The following is an 18,882-nucleotide window of genomic DNA, read 5'->3' as shown; positions in this document are numbered from 1 at the left end:
ATTCATGTGCTGGATAATACCAGACTTGTATAGGTGGGGCACTGAGAAGAATATGGCTGAACACTTTAGTGTTGCCCCCAGGCACTGGTGTTTATTCACACGCTTTTCACCATGTCAATGTGAGAAGGCCCCATTCATTGGCAAACAACACACTTTAGTGCTTCTACTTCAAATGACCCACATTCTTAAACCCCAGCTCTTTGAATGCCATGACATGCGACACCGCGACGAAGCGCCTCAAATGCAATGGGACACCTTCTGGGTAAATGAGAGGCCTAGATTTAAAGGTTTTGTCTCTTCTGTGTCCCCACCCCTTTACTAGACAGGGAGAGAAAGGAACCGGCTCGAGAGGAAAGGTAGAAAGAGGAGAAGGGACGCCAAAGTGAGAAATCATAGACAACAAGATAAAGTTGGGATGATCTATGGGGAATAGGTAGTCTATGAAGACAGAGTGGGGAGTGTTTTAGAGGAAGAATTGCTGCTCAGTAAGAAAGCGGGACACGCTGAGAGTTGACTTTTGATGCTTGACTCCTGACTTGGCTCTCTGGAGGGCAGCCATGCCTTGTTGTTCATAAGAACTTTCCCTTCTCTTGCTGCCTTTTCCCTTCACACTCCCCCTGCTAGCGTCAGACTTTCCAAAGACGCTGAGAGGCAGACGTGGAGGGGCAGACAGCCGGCAGAGCAGTCACAATCACACCATTTAGATCTATCCAAACATTCTGGGGAGGCAGAAGAGAGACGGAAAGGGGAGGGAGATAAAATGAGAGGGGGGACTAACAGCTTGTATGACAGGGTGAGTCTAAGTCTTGAATACGCTGTGTGTATTTGTGAATATGGGGAGGGGGATGTAGAACGATAGAATTGGCAAAAGTCTGAGTGTAGGCCTGTATGAAAGAGCAATTAATTTGCATCGAAGCATACCTGTGGTGCATAGCAGAAAAAAAAGAGATTAATTAAAATGAAACAATCAAACGCCCCTTTTAAATACATACAATAAACATGAATGAGTCTACACATTAAACAGTGCTGCTAAAGGTGAAAATACAAATGTCAAAATCATTTGAACAAGATACGAAACAGATACCCTGCCAACTACCAAAAGAAAGTCTGTGTAATGTCACGATGATTTCATGTGTAAATAAAACAGGTCACTGTCCGGGGTGTTCACCAAGAGAGTGAGCCTGTTGTTAACGTTTTACATGTTTAACATGCCACTGGAGGAAAACCGGAAGAATGAAAACATATCAGGGGAAAAAAAAAAAAAAAAATGGGGGCCTAAAATGCAAATATTAAAACAGAGACTACGAGATTCAGGAACCTGTGTCGGTGAGTGTCAACAATTGTTAACCAAATTCAAGGAATTACAAAAGACACTTGCTTATGACCAAAATTACAAACTGGCTATGGGACCACAGCATCCTTTTTGCATCATACTCTGGCTCCTGCAAGTTCCATCCAAGCCAAGCCCCCAGGAAAACTGCTGCGCTTTGAAGCCAATTTGACATAGTAGCCAAACATTGAGAAAGAATTGGCTGTAAATTGGTGAATACATTTTTTGGAACATCACAAACCCCATGAAATGATTCACTTAATCCTAATCTGATCCTTTGGTCTGATCAATTTTGCACTGTCGAGAGGAGCCACAAGATTGAATCATATAATACCCATTTAAGTTAGCCAGGGGCTAAACCAGAAGTAAGTAGGCTTGGTCAGTGAAATTCTTTAATGCACTTGGTCTAGAGGCTGCACAGTTAAGAAGCCAGGCAGAAGTTAGTTGAACATATATAGTTGTAAACCGGACCTTTTTTGACTCGTGCCACTGGGCAGCTTTCACTGGAATGAACAAGCCTCCACAACCTATGCAGCGGTTTTATAAACTACATCTGTGACAGATTTTCAGAGAAGCCAAAATGTACAAGATGAGTGAAAATGTCAAAGAAAATCTCTTTTATGCTACATGTGCTAACAGGCTACCATAAACAATTTTTGAATGGGTCTCTCTGGAAAGGTAAATAAGCTCCAGGGGCATAAAATATGTGAAGAAATTCTACAAAATCAGTAGTGGAATGGGAAATCTAACAGCAGGTGGGGATGACAGGAAAAATATTCTTTAGTCTTAATTTGCATCATTTATATCTAATTCCTTTATAAACAGCAGTACGTTTTATCATTTTACCTTTCTCCTTTATCTTTCTCTCCTTTCTCTCTCTTCTGCCTTAGGGTCGCTCACCTGTTTGGCCAACCCTTAGACCCCCGACAAAAGAAGGGTCTGTTCTTTGGGTTTCAAGGAGCATTGTTTCCAGGGGATCAAAGACCCACAGATAAAAGTGCGGTATGGTCATTCAGTCAGTGTCTACTTCTCTATCAAACAGCAAAAAAAAAAAAAAAAAAAAATTAAATGTTAAAGTCATGAAAATGTACCAGGAAGAAGATAAGAAGGAAACAAGAAAGGAATATCGTAAAGGGAAAACAAAGACAACAAAGTAAGTTATTTAGGCAGAAAGATTTGTGTTTCGATCTGGGAGTGTGTGGTGTTGTACTGCGTGTGCTACCAAGTAAAAATAATTCTCATTAGCTATTCACTCGTCATATAGACCGCTTATCATGATCTCAGGGTTGCAGGGGTGCTGGAGCCCATCCCAGCTGTTATCAGGCGAGGGGCGGGATACACCCTGGAGTCGCCAGGCAATCGCAAATCCTCATATGGAGACATACAAACAGAACCTTTTGCATGTTTTTGGATTGTGGGAAGAAACTGGAGAACCCATCGGACACCCACATAGACACTGGGAGAATATGCAAACTCCACACAAAAAGCCCCCCCTGTTGGAATCGTACCAGGGCATTTCTTAACATTTAGCAAAGTGCGAACCACTGCACCACCATGCCAACAAACCAACTAAAAGCCATTTAATAGCAACAACAACACCAATAAAAATAGTAATCAACAGAGGAGCAATGTAAAATGACCAGGCAATGACAAACAACAGAAATTGTAGTGTCCATAATTGTTTTATTCCTACATTGTTTGCCCCGGTTATAAAAACAGTTGAAATGGAAGTTAAAATGACAAGAAAATAGATAATTGATTGCGAATAAAAAGTAGAGATGATGGGGATGTGTGGGAGAGGGAAAGCACAACGCAAAAAGTATTAGCAATTGCCTCCAAGATCATTTGACTGGTATGGGCTTCAAAGGTTTAGTCAAGAAATGAACGATTCCAAGTTATGTCAAAATCAGTGGTTAGTTCTTTCAATGGAGGCAGATAGTTTCTTTTCACAGATATGTATTTAATTATCAGGTTTTTCCACAATGAGGTTTTTTGCCGCAATTGCCAGTGAAACCAAAGGGTAGTTTTCTTGGCACTGTTGCGGGCGATGGAAAGTTTTCCCCTGGATGTGTTGTTTAGATTGATGTTCTCAGTGATGACCTGCCAGTGCAGTTTAGCTGGTGTGCAGTCACAGGTGGCATGCAAAAAAGCTGCTGGTGGTATTTTGTGTTCTATGCAGACATATTTCCAAACCTATGAAACCCATTGTAAACACAATTGCTCAATGAAAGCCAACTATGTGGATAATCCTGTAATAAGAGTTGATGTTTGTATTGGTTGATGTACAGAAGACTTTTAGCATAATTCAGTCCAGACGTTGGCAACCAAAATGAAGTGGTCTACTTCCCTTTTCGTTGAGGGCGAGAATATTTGTTGTCAAATCTGGGAATTAGCTTGAAGATTTTTATTTGCAGTTTTTAAAGAATTTGAAAGAAGGGGGCAGGGGCTTCATTTGTGTCAGGAGTAACAAGGGTAATGATCGTCTTACCTGTCATGAGAGATATTAGCAGATTCATCCGAGACAAAGAAAGGGTTAAAGTCAAAATTGACCAACTCTCATAACCCAAATAATTTTACTACAAAAATATCTATCATTAAAAGGTGAAACAAGAGAAGACTGAAGTTTGGGCTTTGGGGCTGAATGGGGCAATGAGAAATTCGACTGAAGTTTTAGCATTAAAACTTTTTTTGGATAACAACTAGCGGATATGGTAGATTAATTAGACTGTACATGCAAAAGCTAATCATATGCCAAATTATCTTTCGTGCCGAATCCTGGGGTATTTGTTTTTTTGAAAGAACAACTCCATGTGGTAAATGAGAGATAGTGAATTGTGATCTTGACTTTTGCCTGTTGTCCCTAAATGAAAGGAACTGTTGTTCAGTATATTAAATGGTGGGGAATCTGGGCATTGGTGATGCAAGAGAGCCTCGCCTCACCCAGAGGATCGATGATTCATTATGAAAAATTTTTAGTGTAAAAGCTATTGCCCCCCCCCTTTTTTTAATCAAATGCTTTTTCTGTGAAAAATTGCCCCAAAGTGTGAAACACAGTGAATGGTTCTCTTTATTTGTGACCGTGCAATGGACGGGGGAGCGGTCCAGGGTATCCTGCCCTCTTGCTCGATGACAGTCGGGATAGGTTCCAGCATCCCAGTGACCCTAGGGCTGGAAAAGTGGTAGATAATGGATGGATGGCTTTCTCTGTGTTCAATCATACCATTCCTAAAGGTTAACTGGATTACAGTGAAATATCTGTGTGTGGTTTTTGGATGGATGTCTTTGGCCAAATAAGTTTTTGCATGAGTGAGATATTGATGGGGGAATTTTTCAATCTGTAGGTCTTTGCTAATGATTTGAGATAGAAGAAATAGAGTTGTGTAGTTGGGGTCTTTACCAAGTTTTGGCAAATGAGAGATTGTGGCATTGTATGGGGAGGGTTGCGTGGATTTTTGTTAACTTCAGGGATGGTTTAAAAAATCTAACTCTTAATAATTTCTCCATGTGGTCATGTGAGAAACAAAAACAATGCCAGTCAAGCTTTGATTTTTTTTTATACAGTGCTGTCACTGAGGGAATCCCACTTTGTGGTATTTCTGAAGTGCAGTTTGCTTGCACACAAGAAAATCAACACAGCTATCAGCAGATGTCCAAACTAATATTCTAAAACGGCGTAACTATATAGACATATTATACACATAAACACATAAACACCAAGGGTGACCACAATGTGGCTTAGTTTTACCTCTACAACCAAGGGAGGAGGAAGATTGGAGTGACCATAACCTCAGTGTAGAACTCCCTCCAAACCCACAATCCCTGGAAACTTTCCAAGTCCTTGCTGAAGTGGTTCAGTCCACTTTGCACTCTTTACTATCCTCTGTACAATGCCTGGGCTCGACAGCATATTATTTGGCTAAACAGTGTGCTATTGTGATGCTTTTTGTCTGTGTATGATAGGTTAGTGGTTTACTTGTGTGGATGCAAGTTAAACTAATAAAAGATACAATAAAATAATGAAGGACCCTGTGTTTATCTGACAACAGTAGCTTGCCTCCACTTCCTCCAAAGGCCTGGGGTTCTTCCAAATTGCCTTGGCAATAACTCTACACATGCCATGTACACTGAGAATACATTTGTGACTGAATGACAGGACATCCTTTCAGTTAACCTAGGTTATCAATGAGCCATTTAGAGAGCAGTGATCACTCTGTATCCCTCAGGGAACTACAGTGTGCTCCATTATGGAAAAAAAGAGGAAAAACAGAAAATGTGGTGAACTCTTGAACACAACAGTTACACACACAACATAAACCAAGAGCTAGTCTTTATTTCATATTGGACAGATGATTTCAATCACAGCCGACTGATAAGGAAACACATGATGCACCTTATTATACCCAACCTGACACACATCATGCTTTTCTTATTAACCAATAAATAAATTGTGGGATATAATAATGGTATACCCTTAAGCTCTGGCCACATGACAGAGGGAGAAGCAGAGCTGAAGTACTTTGAATAAAAATATTTCTATTTACACACTAAATTGAAATAAATTCAACTTTTGTTGGTCTCGTTTTATCTGGAGAAAGTCATGTGATTTTAAAGACAATTGTTGGAGCAATGTCACTTGTATACCATCATTGCATATCCAGGATTCCAGTGAGTGTTGATCAGATGAATTAGTTAAGTATCAAAAAGTTCCAGTTTCCGAGAGCTTCAAACCAACAAATCTACTAATCACCAATAATCATTGAACATTTTAAAATGTGAAACTTTATTTCTGTTTCACATTCAAGATATTAACATTGATGATATTTAATGAGCGGTGGCGGTGGTTAGCACTTCAACCTCACAGCAAGCAGGGTCCCCTGGTTCGATTCTGACCAGGGGACCTTTGTGTGTGGAGTTTGCATGTTCCCCCCCCCGTGGGTCTGCGTGAGTTTCCTCCAGGTTCTCCGGTTTCCTTCCACAGTCCAAAAACATGCAGCAGGTTAATTGGAAAAAAATTTGGAAAATTAATCCGAATGAGTGAGTGAATGAATGGTTGTCTTGTCTGTATATGTGGCCTTGCGACCAGTCCAGGGGAGTACCCTGCCTCTCGCCCGATGACAGCACGGATAGGCTTCAGCATCCCCCACGACCCTGAGTGCAGGATAAGCATCAGAAGATGGATGGATGGATTGATAGATATTTAATGATGGACTAGGTTGAAGTTGAAGCATGCCAGAAATAACTTGAAAAAAGAAATATATACTTGAATTCACATAATGAGCCAGATCTTTTTACTTTGCAACCGTTCTGTCTTTGTAAGTGTTGCCCCCAACGACTACAACAATAAACATCTCATAACAGAGGAGTCAATGGTATCTGCACTGCAGCTGCCACTGTTAAGTAGCTCAAATGATGTCAGAGTTAATCTGAGGACTGCACAAATCAAACCCCAAATAATCACTCTGTTACTTTCTCTTTTTGCAATGTTTGCATACTTTTCCACTTTTCATCTGTTTTCTGTTTCCACTCTTCAAAGCTAGTGCACTAAACCATTACACATTCAACTGTCTTGTACGACTGATAAAATAATTCCTAATTTATCATGCTATGTAGTGTTGAAAACGCTTCTTTGAAGTAAATGAACTCTAAAAGAAAACATCGAGGATAGAAAAAAAGAACCTACAATGGATGTCCTCGTGTCTTGTGGAGTTTTCCTTGAACCTTCCTACGTTCAACACTTTTGGTTTGTATTTGATTAAAATGAAATGAACATCCTCATACACAAACACTGCTACTTCAATTTCCAATAGTAAAAACCATTTTCATACAGAGATCTTAGGTATTCACAAATAAGATACATTACAGCAGTCTGCTGATGTTAAATCAAGCACAGTGTAAAAATATGTACCAACAACTAATAGTATACGGATACTATTTCATTTCCTTAAAAAAAAAAAAGATATGATCCTCTAAATTCCACACTGTTAAAAGCTCATATGTGTTTACAATAGTGAAGCCAATTGCCACCGTGTAAGTACGTGCATGAAATGTAATTTAGATTCGGGATTATGATATTATTGCAACCAAACAAGATTAATTGGATTACACAATGCAGGTTCTAATAGACACTATCATTGCTTGACAAAGGAGGCCGCCACAGTCATCATTAAGAGTTCAGGGTGGTAGTTAGAAGAAGATGGATAAATTAAATTCCAAGCTTGTACTCCATCCATTTGAAGAACAGCTGTCCCAATAACTGTTTTTTCATATAGAAACTACTTTTACACATCAAATTCCTTGAATTTGACCTTGACAGGACAGTGAATGCTTTCTAAGTGCTGCTTCACATACAAGTTCCTTGCGCTCCCTGGAGACCGTGGCTTACCATGCATGGCTTTTCTTGAATGATGAATTACACTGACATTCTGTGTTAGGCAATACAAGGAAGTGCAATCCAGCTCATGTCAAGGGAAAAGAGCCCGACACTTGCTACAGCAGAGCAAATAAATCAGTGTTCAACCAAGCACACATACATTCATCATTATAAGGCTGAATGACGGAAAATGAAAAGGATGACTCCCGCTTTGAGTTACAACAGACAACACAGTGTGAAACCCACAAATGCGGCACACTTGTTGAAAACTGCAAGCACGTTTGAATATACAATGGAGTGTACAAGTACACTTTGAGTGTATGAGTGGGAGCGTGTGAAAAGCGTCTGCCCCCTCCTCTCAGGGAGCACAGGAAGCTCGAGACAATACAGAGGCTTCATACAGGGTTCAGCTCCAAACTGTTACCCTCACAGCAGACTGCCTCAGAGCAGGCGCAGCAACCGATTAGACTCACAACATATCCGCTAGGCTGGATATTTATAACTCAGGAAAGCTGCAGCTCCGTGACACAAATTCTTTACTTTCCTCAGGAGGTACGTTTAACTGATTAGATGAGTGTGACACAGTGTCACAAGCAGGTTAGGCCACATTCACCTTTGCACTGGCGGGTGGAATGAGGAGGTCGGGGCAAAAAACATTCTGTGACGGCGATTTTAATGAATTTCCTGGCAGCCAACTGCAAGCTGGCAAATGGCGTGATGTCGACCACATAAAATGGCCATATTGTCTCAGTGGCAAAAAGAAGTGAGAGCTGCTGGAAGTTTGTTTGTTTTGGGAGGTTGAGGTGGTCACAGTGGTTAAGGGTTGGCTGCTCACACATGAGCAACGCACACCACTTAGTCATGCAGCATACTATTAAAGAATAATCAGGGACGATGGATTTGACCGTCAATACACAAATTGAATTTAAAGATTTGTGTGCTGGAGGGCTTTTTACTTTGCCTTTTCAAATTCAGATTAGGGCTTTCAGAAAAGCGCCGAGTGGCGACTCACAAGGCAACTCCGGGAAGGAGAAAGGTAAGACAGTATGACTAATAGATTAAAGAATGTGTAAGAATCCATCAACTTGCTTTACAGACAATCACATTAGCCTCACTAAAGCTTGTCTTTGTGTAAAGGGAGAAAAAAACTCCATGAAGTGTGGGTGGTTTATAGTCTTCTCTATAAACACATCACAGCAAAAATTTAGAATATGTGGCTGGTGCAGGTCAACAAAGACTTAAGTGACCATCAACAGCTGTAATTTATGTAGGGTTTATGTCTTTGTAAACACAAGTCCATTCTCTACAGAAAAGATGAATTTGTTCTGAACCTCAACACTTTTATTATAATCTTGTCATTCATCTCGAATGGCAGCATGTCAGAAGATATAACACTGATGGAAACCTTATGCCATGCTGGTTCAACCATCTTTAGTATGCCACCGATGCCATTATGTCTCTATTGCCCCTTTTCTAGCCTTTAAAGTGCGGGACTGAAAGTAACAAGATTTTCCACAATTTAAGATTACAATTCATACGGGCAATTAATCCATTAAGTTGTTTGTTCATGGGTGTTCGCCGATATGCATTTCAGTTATTTATACCCTTGCACTTTGGGACAAACAGCGATGACTCTTAATACAATATCCTAAGAGAGGACAGTAAATCTGCTCATGTGATTTGACCCATCAGATGACTTTACCATGCAGATTTTTTGGCTGTGTTTTCCCAAATTGCAATTTATGGTTTCTGACAATAATTGAGATGGCAATAAGTATGATTACAATACCATATTTCAGGCTGAAAAAAGGGCCCCGTACAGAAAATGTACTAAGACTCGCCACATTGGTTATAAACAGTACTGTACACTTAAAAAACAGACGGAACAAAACACACACAAAAAAAAAACTACCACAGGCAGTTTTAGGTAGGTAAACTGAAGGAAGGTTGATGTCAGAAAACAAATATAGTTCAAGTTTTCCTCCTCTCATAAGTAGCAAACACAAGCATGCATTCACTTGCCAATTCATTTGGTACACCTAAGCTCTTTTACTCATGATTGTTTTTGCACTAGGAATCCTTTTGAAATTAAATGGGTATCCTGACATCGTGCCTGGTGATACAGTGTCACTATACTGTTTGAACTATGTTCTTTGTGTCAAATCATAAAAATATAGTATGCGGTCTTACATGTCACGCCTCTTGTTGAATTCTGCAACAAGAAGGATGGTGTCTAAAATTGCAGTGGCTTTGTCTGGTTCTATATGTATAAGCATAATAACTGCAATGCTATTTTGACAACAGTACTGCTGAATCTCTTTACGAATAACACTTCAAATAAAACGAATGCTGTATAATATTGTAGAAGAGCCCTGCAAACTTTGCTCAATTCATGTAGGCCATAATGATCAGACATCCTGCGTGAGAGTGGATTAACTCTCTAGTGGGCTCCTGATATTTTGTCCATATACATTAAGTAGCTGTGACAAAATACAAGAATAACTGACAATAGGGGGAACAATCAGGTTACATTATGATTGTGTCCAAGAAATGTTAAAAAGCTCACTTTCCAACATACTCAGGATATATTAAACCTAGAACAAATCAAAACAAATCATTTGCGCTTTCACACAAAATAGTTTAGAAACAACTACAAGAACACAATGTTTTAGCTGCAAAGTAGTGAAAGTTTTATAAAAAAATAGACTCATTTGCTCATTTTCAGAAAACATCTCTGCAGTTATGGTTTTGAGTTTGTACATTAGGTGATTTTTCAGGCAATGTGACAACATTTATGGTACTATGATCCAATTCATTTTCAAGTAATTTTTCTTATCAAATTTGCAGGCAACAAGTCACTCAAATAAAAATGAGGAACCATGCGCACTCTAGTGCCTTCTAAGGTAACAATTTGATTGACCTAAAAAACATTTTTAGGCATCAGGATTCCTATTGTTGTAGTTCTGAATCAAAATAAGAGCCATGGCAGATTGTCAAAACAGTTCACCAACTTAAAAAAAAAAACAACTCTACTGCTTTCTCAAACAAATACAATTATGTATTATCTAGTCGTTATTCACAACAAGAGCGACAGATAGCAGAATCACTCCAGCAGGTTTAGTGCTGTTGTATAGGAGTTTCTTCAAAATTCTTGGAAAGGCACATGATGTTCAATTCTGTTCCATGTCACATAATCATCAGATCAATGCTTGGCTGGAATCTGACTAATAGACCTAGGGATGTCTAACACATAAAGCTTATCGGACTTTTTAACAACATGCTGGACTATTCAGGTGTGAGCCGTGACTTGCCTCTGCTGGTATGCAATATGGCACGGGGCAACGCACTAACAGGTGCACTCCTGTGTGAGTCAGCAGGTCTTTGATAATTCAGGAGTGACTCATCTTAGCGACAAAATGTTGTTCCATAACAAATGAAATCACCCACCTACGACTACAAAAAAATATCCCCCAGGATCAATAATGTATTGGTGATTCAGAAAACAACTCTAAAGATGGATCATAGACTTAAAAGAAAACATGAATAAAGCATGTGAAATACTCAGCTTTGGGAGCTGAAACAAGCACCTGTTATCTTCATTACACCACATTGCATCATTTACAGTCCATGAAGCTTTTCTAGGCCACAAGCCTGGGTATAACTGTTCACATGGTCACCATGCAGATCAGCAATAAGCAGCATTTATGATATTAGAGTGGCCAATTTGCTGACCACTGCTCAGTCCCCAGTGACAATGTGGCCTTCTCTCGTCCCAGTTGTATGTCCTGCCCTTTTCTGTGTTGTCCACAGAGACTGAGAACGAGAGGGGATATTTCCTGTGTGAACCAACACCCAGACTTTCAGTAAGCAATAACGGATAACAATCTAGTGTACATTTGCATGGGCATGACAATTCTCAGAAGTAAATTGATGCCACTAATATCAGCATATCAGTGTATACTAGACAGGAAGTTTACTGGACAGCCAAGCACGTACACTCAGGCAATTTCAAGGGGTGTGTGTGTGTGTTGGGGGGGGGGGGGGGGGATTAGAGCGGGTGGGGTGGGGGGTGAAATTTCCTCTGAGTCCCTAAGCAACAAGGCCAGTTGGCGAGGCCTCCTCCAGAATGTTCTGTGGTTTACAGAAGAGATAAACATTGACTTTGCCACCAGAAGAAGTAAATCTGATTTCAGTAATGGGACACTGCATGACTTCAAACACAGATCTGACAACACAGAAAACAAACACTAAAGGTCTGAGCAGTTTTTACTGAAATAGTCACCTTTAAGTCCAGCATGCTAACATGCTTAAACATAGGTAAGGTGAATACAAACACACAAGCCAAAAAATGAAGTTGTATTGCACTCAGGAGATTCAGTTTAACTTCTTTTACCTGTCTCAAACAATACAACTTAATCCAAGAAGTTGGATTTATTTTACAATATTACTGTAGGAATAGAAACATGTCACATCAGATATAGCACACCAGTAAATTGCATACATTCCTAGTACGATAACAGTTTAATTCTACTTCGGCAGAAGAATTCTACAAATGTAATTCAGCGTCACCTCTGAACTTAAACACACACACGCAACCAAAAGCTGTTTCTACTTTTCTTATTCTATCTTGGTCATTGTCCTTGAAATAATATCTCACTCATTTTGTGAGAGAGGGATCCTTTTTTATAGGGCAGCGTGTTATAGGAAGTAGAGCAATTGTCTTTGGAAGCGAACATTCCCGTTTCGATTCCCAGCTCCTCTTTGTATGTCAATGTGTTGCTGAACCAATGACTGCTCCCCTGGCTCTGGTGGACGGTTGCCTTCTGCTCATAGTTCATCCACGATGGGTTAATTCCAGAGAATGAATTTCCTCATGGAGATTAATAAAGGATAAATTATTATTATGCTTGGGTAATTTCGTTCTGAATTCCAGGTATTGTTCATTTATTAATCTAGGTTTTTTTTTTTTTGAGCAAATATTTCAGAGCAAATAAGTGACAAATCACTCGTTTGGTACTTCCCATTGATTCTGAAAACCAATCAAGTGACATTGCCGTGGCTTAAAAATGTGTTTGGTGAATTCGTACTATTCTTCAAAAATGCATGAATATCATTCTTGGATGCTGACAGCAGTATTTTATATTGGATGTCACTTGGAGAATAACTGGTATAAATTGACACTGACCTTTTAATGCCTTGTTGTGACTTAGAAACAAATCAAACCTTAACAATTGTCTCCATAAGGCATACAAGCAAATGTCAGTCTATCCTTGACCTCTGCCTCATTCTAATACATTAAAATGTGGAGACAAACACTTGACCCTCTCTTGGCGATCATCATTTCATTCCTTCACAGGTGGACAGCAGACCTTGTTCACTTGTTCACATTTGAAGATGCAATCCTAAGATTCTGCATGAACCCACCAGACATTTCAATGTGTTTATAGTGACAGACGTTGGTGCAGCACGGTTGGAAAAATCAACAGCCAAAGGAATGAAAAGACGTCTCTGTGAAGGTCCCAGACTGGAAAACTACAGTAAAAAATGTTGAGAGACTTTCGCGGCTCTTAAAAAACGAGGTGCTTTACTGGCTTCAGACATGCGTGAAAAATTCCCGTGCTTCTCCACGCAATTCTTCACTAAAAACCTTGTGAAGTTCACCTCGCAGCAGGAAACCGGAGCAATAACATCCGCTGTGACGAGGAGCGTCATATGCCCAACAATACGACCCACATGACGCCTAACACTGACTGCACTGTTGGCTGAGAGAAGTTTTTAAAAAACAGTTAAGTGCCAAAACCTGACAACACGAACCGATTCTACTAATATAGACACTTAAATACACGTCTTATACAAGGACGCTTCATTTGAACGGACTCCTGCGGGACAATGAAGCGTCTGTTTCATCCCCTGGCCCAAGTTCACAGACAGGCCCTGGCTGTGATTTCTGCTCTCCAGTCCCAGCACCGACTCCAAAAAAAGAGCAAAGGGGCAAATTTGTCCGCAATTGGCTCCAGTTCAACGTGATAGTCTGCATTTTGTGCACTGACAACTTCTATGTCGACCTCAAGGCTAATTTGACAACATGTTAGCTAGTCAGTATCACCGACTCAATCCAATGTTGGACTATATCGCCGCAAGCGCATGCGAGATAAGGAGCCGTGAAAAACGGGGTGATATTTTCCACAAGTTTCATTAGAGGGGAAAATGAACAGAGATGTGCGTTTGCGAGATTCACAAACCCCAGAAGAGATTCGAAAAGGATGAAATGTCTACTTACAGAGAGTTTCCATATCACCGGATCGAAGTTCATCTTGAGAACTTCGCGATGATGTCTCACGGATTTTGGGACGTTTAAAACCACCGGCTTTAACGTCTCTCAAAAACACACAATTGTTGCAAAAAAAAGAGAGCGGCGACGGCGAGCCTCGCGTCTATCCTTCATCCGGTTTCGTTCATGGACTTTTCTCCGTCCGCTGACAGAAGTTTCGGACTTTCAGCGAGTCGACTCAAGCGGAGCGGACGGTCTGAGCGGCGGCGGAGAATTTTTTTTTCACTGCTTCTCCCCGACTCTGACGTCACGCCGGGTGGACCAATCATGGAAGTCTTTCTCCGCATGTGCTCCGCTTCCTAGGCGTTGGAATATTCGACCGTCTAAACAAAACGCATGTCTGCTGCACATGGATACGTTTAACTTTTGCTAAAACTCAACGAATTGGCTGTAAATTGCTGTTATCTAAACCGTAATGGGGTACTGGTTAATATGTACTGGATTTATATAATGTCTAACTCGCTCGGGATTGCTAGTTCAGTGATGCTGGAGCTCTCGTAAATGTATAATCGCTTAAAAAGGTGACTTTTGACATGAGCACACACTCAGTCTCCAGAGGTCTGCAAGTGGGGTCATCGGGGTACGTGGATTCTGGTCCAAACAAACAATTGCAATTAAGACATACATTTGGTTTATTAGTCTGAACAAAAAGCAACCACTCTCAATATATACTGATAATTAAAAAAATAGATAAAGAATGATTACTTCTGAGCTTTACCCAGTTTATGCAAAGCGCTTCCCACAGACAGCAAAAATAAGCAACAGTAAAAGAAAAAAGAAACAATTAAGTGAAAGCAAACAAGTGGCTGCTCGAAAGACTAATGCATCTCAAGAGGAACTGTGGCACATTAAAGTGTAGAATGTGATATAAAAAGGCATGAGACTAGCGGTCAGTGGAATTATGAAAGGAAAGCAAAAAAAAAAAAAAAAAAGGGAAAATTAAAAATTGTAAGACAATCCAGGATTTGAACAACTACCTCAATGACACAAAAATAATTGTCCCAAAAAAAAAACAGAAATGGCAAATCCACATACACTCATCAATGGTCACGTAGGTGTTAGGTAAACACTCTAAATCTCCTGTTTTCCAAAATTTGTTTATCTATGTTTGACTGACTGGAGTCGAAACAACCAAACAACTCTCTACTGTTTGCCAAACAATGGCCAAACAGTAAGAGGAAAGTAACACTTTGTGACAACAATGCCTTTCCCATCAGATGCATTTTTAAATCACAATGAATATTAGACGTGAGTGGTCACATTTTTTTGTAACAAACTGCAAGAAGAAAAAAATTGTGTGTATGACACCACTTAAGTCATTTTTTTGTACTTGTCGAACGACAAGAGACATGCAACAATTGCATAATGGTACCATAACAGTTTTTGAGCAGCAAATATCCTCTGAAATGTAGTTCTTGATGACAATTTCTTATCAAACAGCGGCCTGTGGTTTAAACAGGTTTGTTTGGGGAGGAAAAACAGATTTGGGCAAGACTCCTCTGAGCCACCGCGTTTCGGTCATTTCCAAAATGAACAAACAAACAGACCCAAATGGGTATAGATAAATCTCACAGCTTTCCTTTACGTCCGACAACGGTGTGATGCAATAAGGACTGAGCAACTTCTAGACACGAGTAGTGTAAATATTGTCTGACTCATGTCTCGCTTCTCATTCATGAGTTTAAAGAAGTGACTATATCATGACCTCTTGTGATTGCTTAAGTATCTTGTGACCAGCGGCATGATGAGGAGGGGTGGAGAACATCAAGGAGGAAACATTATTGCTACTTTGGCTTCACGTTTTGTATTGAAAATGCCAAGGGGATGTCAGTCATCGGAAACCTTTGTGAAGACTGTGCAAGGTCACACAAATAAATCTGTTGAGAGTATTTCGCACCATCGGCTGTGCTGTGCAGAGAAACACGTGAAAAGAAGTCGAGCAACTAGAGTTTAAAATCGAGAAGAACAAGAGTGTGAGGAAGAAATGACATAATGCTCCCAAGCTTTAACAGTATATACTGGTGAATGAAAATGCATGAAAACCAATACTGAACATGAGTTTCTGGTATGATGGTGAGCAATTATTGTTGTCTAGGATTTTATTTTGTTTAGTTCTTAAAAAAAACAGACGAGGAACTCCAGTCGATCTTTCTATTAATAGCCCAAACAGCCCTTCGGGGAGGTCCATGATGAATCTGCCCGATCCAAAATCTTAGCACTGATCTTAACCCATTTGGTAATTTGCAGAAAAAAAAAGTCAAGATTACATTGAAGTTTTTGGCAAATTGTATATATTTTGCCAAACTGAAGAAGCCTCTCGGATGAGGGGTGAAACGTCTTCAAGCAAAGAAATGCAACTCCAGTTGTCACGACAAGAAGATTTTGACAAGAATTCACCGTGACCTGGATGACTGAGAACCTCATTGTTTTCCATATTCATATTCTTATTACATATTTCGATGTCCTGTACATGTTAAGAAATGGCAAAATTCAGATTTGACTGAAACAGAGCAAGTCCTGTTCAAATCACAGATGAAATCTGAAATATATAATATGCAAACAATCCATCCTGCAAGGATGGATTTTTTGCATGCTCCTATATTCATCTCCTTATTAATGGAAATTATGTCTCAAGTTGATTCTTTTTAGGATAATTTGAAGCGATCTGGTTATTGTTGGCCATCTGCTGCCCTGCTAAACATCTCGGAGAAATACCAATGCAGTTTTCACACAACGGTGCTGTTTACTCAGTTAATTGAAGAAAAGAAGGTAACGGGACTGTGAGAACCTAAATGGATAAATGGAAGACAGAGTGAGCGAGAGTGAGAGAGAGAGCGAAGTTAAAATGCTCTTTTAACCTTAAAAAGAAGGGGCATTCAATACTAAAGCAATTTAAGGAACACTGGTATGCTCATTCAAATAAGCCAATCATTTAATCTTGAATAAACAACACAACAGATGCATCCCATCTCCCCCTGCCAAAGTTAAACATGTTCCAGTCTAAACTATCTAGGAAACCTCTATCTGTGTCTTCCACTTGGAGCACATCCTGTGTTCCTCCTTCTGAGGTCATTGACTACGTGCACAAAAACAGGAAGCGTATGATTGAGTTATTTGCGAGCTTATCCTGAGCGAGCCCGTATCTCTGACCACTGGGTTGATTGGTTCAGAAAGTTGCAAAGACAAACATTTGGGAATATTCTCCAGTTATTCAGAGAATGTTTGACTTTACCAGTGACGGGTGGAAGTCGTGAAGTTCCATGCAGTGCCGATGCCATTTGCATATCCTGTGTATGAATACTGTCATGATATATGTTGATGTTTGTCCATGCTTGTGCGTTTGTGAAAGTAGATATGAATGTGCTGCAGATGGTGTTGTGTTGGAGAGTTTTTTTTTTTTTCCCAGAACCCATAGAGGAAAAGGCAGCAAAAATAAAGGGAAGAGAAACCTTCCTGTAACTTATCTTGTGACGTCTGCTGGGTATTGTTTCACTTGAAGTTTAGGAAGGTTAGAAACAAAAGGAAAATAAGTTGAAAGAGCAAATGAAAGACACAAACTTTAAATTTACTGTCCAATTTCACATTATCTGCCGGTGTAGCAACACAAAACATATTTAGTTAATTTTTTTGTGATGTCATTTGCCCATAACTGACCTTGATCTGATAACGTAACAAAAGTGAACACTGAAAGAATAGCATTGTATTCTTTAAAACGTGAAACCTGAATCCTATTATCTAAACAGCAGGTGCATGTGAAGAACTGCGGTGCTGCACGACCTCAACATGTTAATTTGAGTTATGTCGCAGAAATCTATTGCTCACCACAACCAAGACTGCGAGAATGTTGCGTAGTGATTGATGAGAGGCGGTTCTTCTCTGTGTTGCATCAAGGAGTGGCAAAACATCAAATAAAGCGCAGACCTCAACTGACTCAATATGGCGCCCACCCCTTCATACCGTAATTTGATGAGTGCAATGCTCCTCTTTTGTGCCACTCAGTATTCACTTGAAATCCTGCAGGTGGGTAAGAAGGCAAACACTAAATCAGCCCGAAAGGGCATATTGACCTTCACTCTATTCTTGGCTGCCCAACCATCATCTTCTTGAACTCAAAAATACAGACATATGATTGCTCCGGGTTACGTTGTTCCCCAGTTATCTGCCGCTGCCATCTTCAAACACAAGACAGGACCGCTCTGTCTTGGGATTATCTGATAGTAATTGATGATATACTCTGTGAACAGAGTCAGGGGCGCCCCAATTGTTGAGTCTCCATTTACCAGTTTTTAAGTGCAATTACAAAAGAAAATGAGTTCATGTGCTTTATGGCAGATGCGGACAAGCTCCGCAAAAAAAAAAAAAAAGCAAAAAAAAAAAAGCAGGGCATTTTGAATGTTGATCTTAAATCATAAATACCTTTAGCCAGACCTCACAGTATGATGGCAAATAAGCTGTTTAAACAAATTACGAGCGTCGTCCGTGGGCCACCTTTGGACACAGATCCAACTTCCAATCAGTAAACCCCTGTTAATCATCAGCTTCACTTCAAGCTTTAATGTGGACCGAGTGGATGAGGAAATGAAACGGCACGTCTGGTTCTGTAACGTTTGGGGATACAGGAACTTAGCACTTGTCTAGACAGATCAACCATCTGTATTTGGAGCGGTAAACTTTATCATGCATTTACATGAAAACCGAGTAACCAAGGCGTTTCCAAGTTTTTCTGAGGTGTTAGCTCTAGCATGTCAACGCAGAATGACTGAGATTGCTATTGTAGTAAAGCGGTTGTAAGGGCAATGCTGGCAGGCTGATGCTTTGTACAGCAGCTTCAGTTCTTACCATCTTACTGAC

General features: G+C 40.1%; 1 protein-coding gene across 1 annotated transcript in view; it reads right to left on the bottom strand.

The window, feature by feature from the left end:
- LOC147231145 (tumor necrosis factor receptor superfamily member 10B-like) overlaps window positions 1–14,284 on the bottom strand; it is a 33,247-nt gene extending 18,963 nt beyond the window's left edge. The window contains exon 1 of the mRNA XM_086152322.1: window positions 13,981–14,284. Within this exon, the coding sequence (XP_086008448.1) occupies window positions 13,981–14,013 (33 nt within the window). The 5' untranslated portion in view covers window positions 14,014–14,284. The remainder of the gene's footprint in view (window positions 1–13,980) is intronic.
- Window positions 14,285–18,882: the final 4,598 nt, after the last annotated feature.

The sequence above is a fragment of the Fistularia commersonii genome, chromosome 9 (genome assembly GCF_037954325.1).
Source record: "Fistularia commersonii isolate RoL2024-O1a breed Wild chromosome 9, RoL_Fcom_v1.0, whole genome shotgun sequence".
NCBI classification, from domain to species: Eukaryota; Metazoa; Chordata; class Actinopteri; order Syngnathiformes; family Fistulariidae; genus Fistularia; species Fistularia commersonii.
Note: the sequence above shows the minus strand (reverse complement) of the source record. Positions and strands in the feature narration are given on the sequence as shown.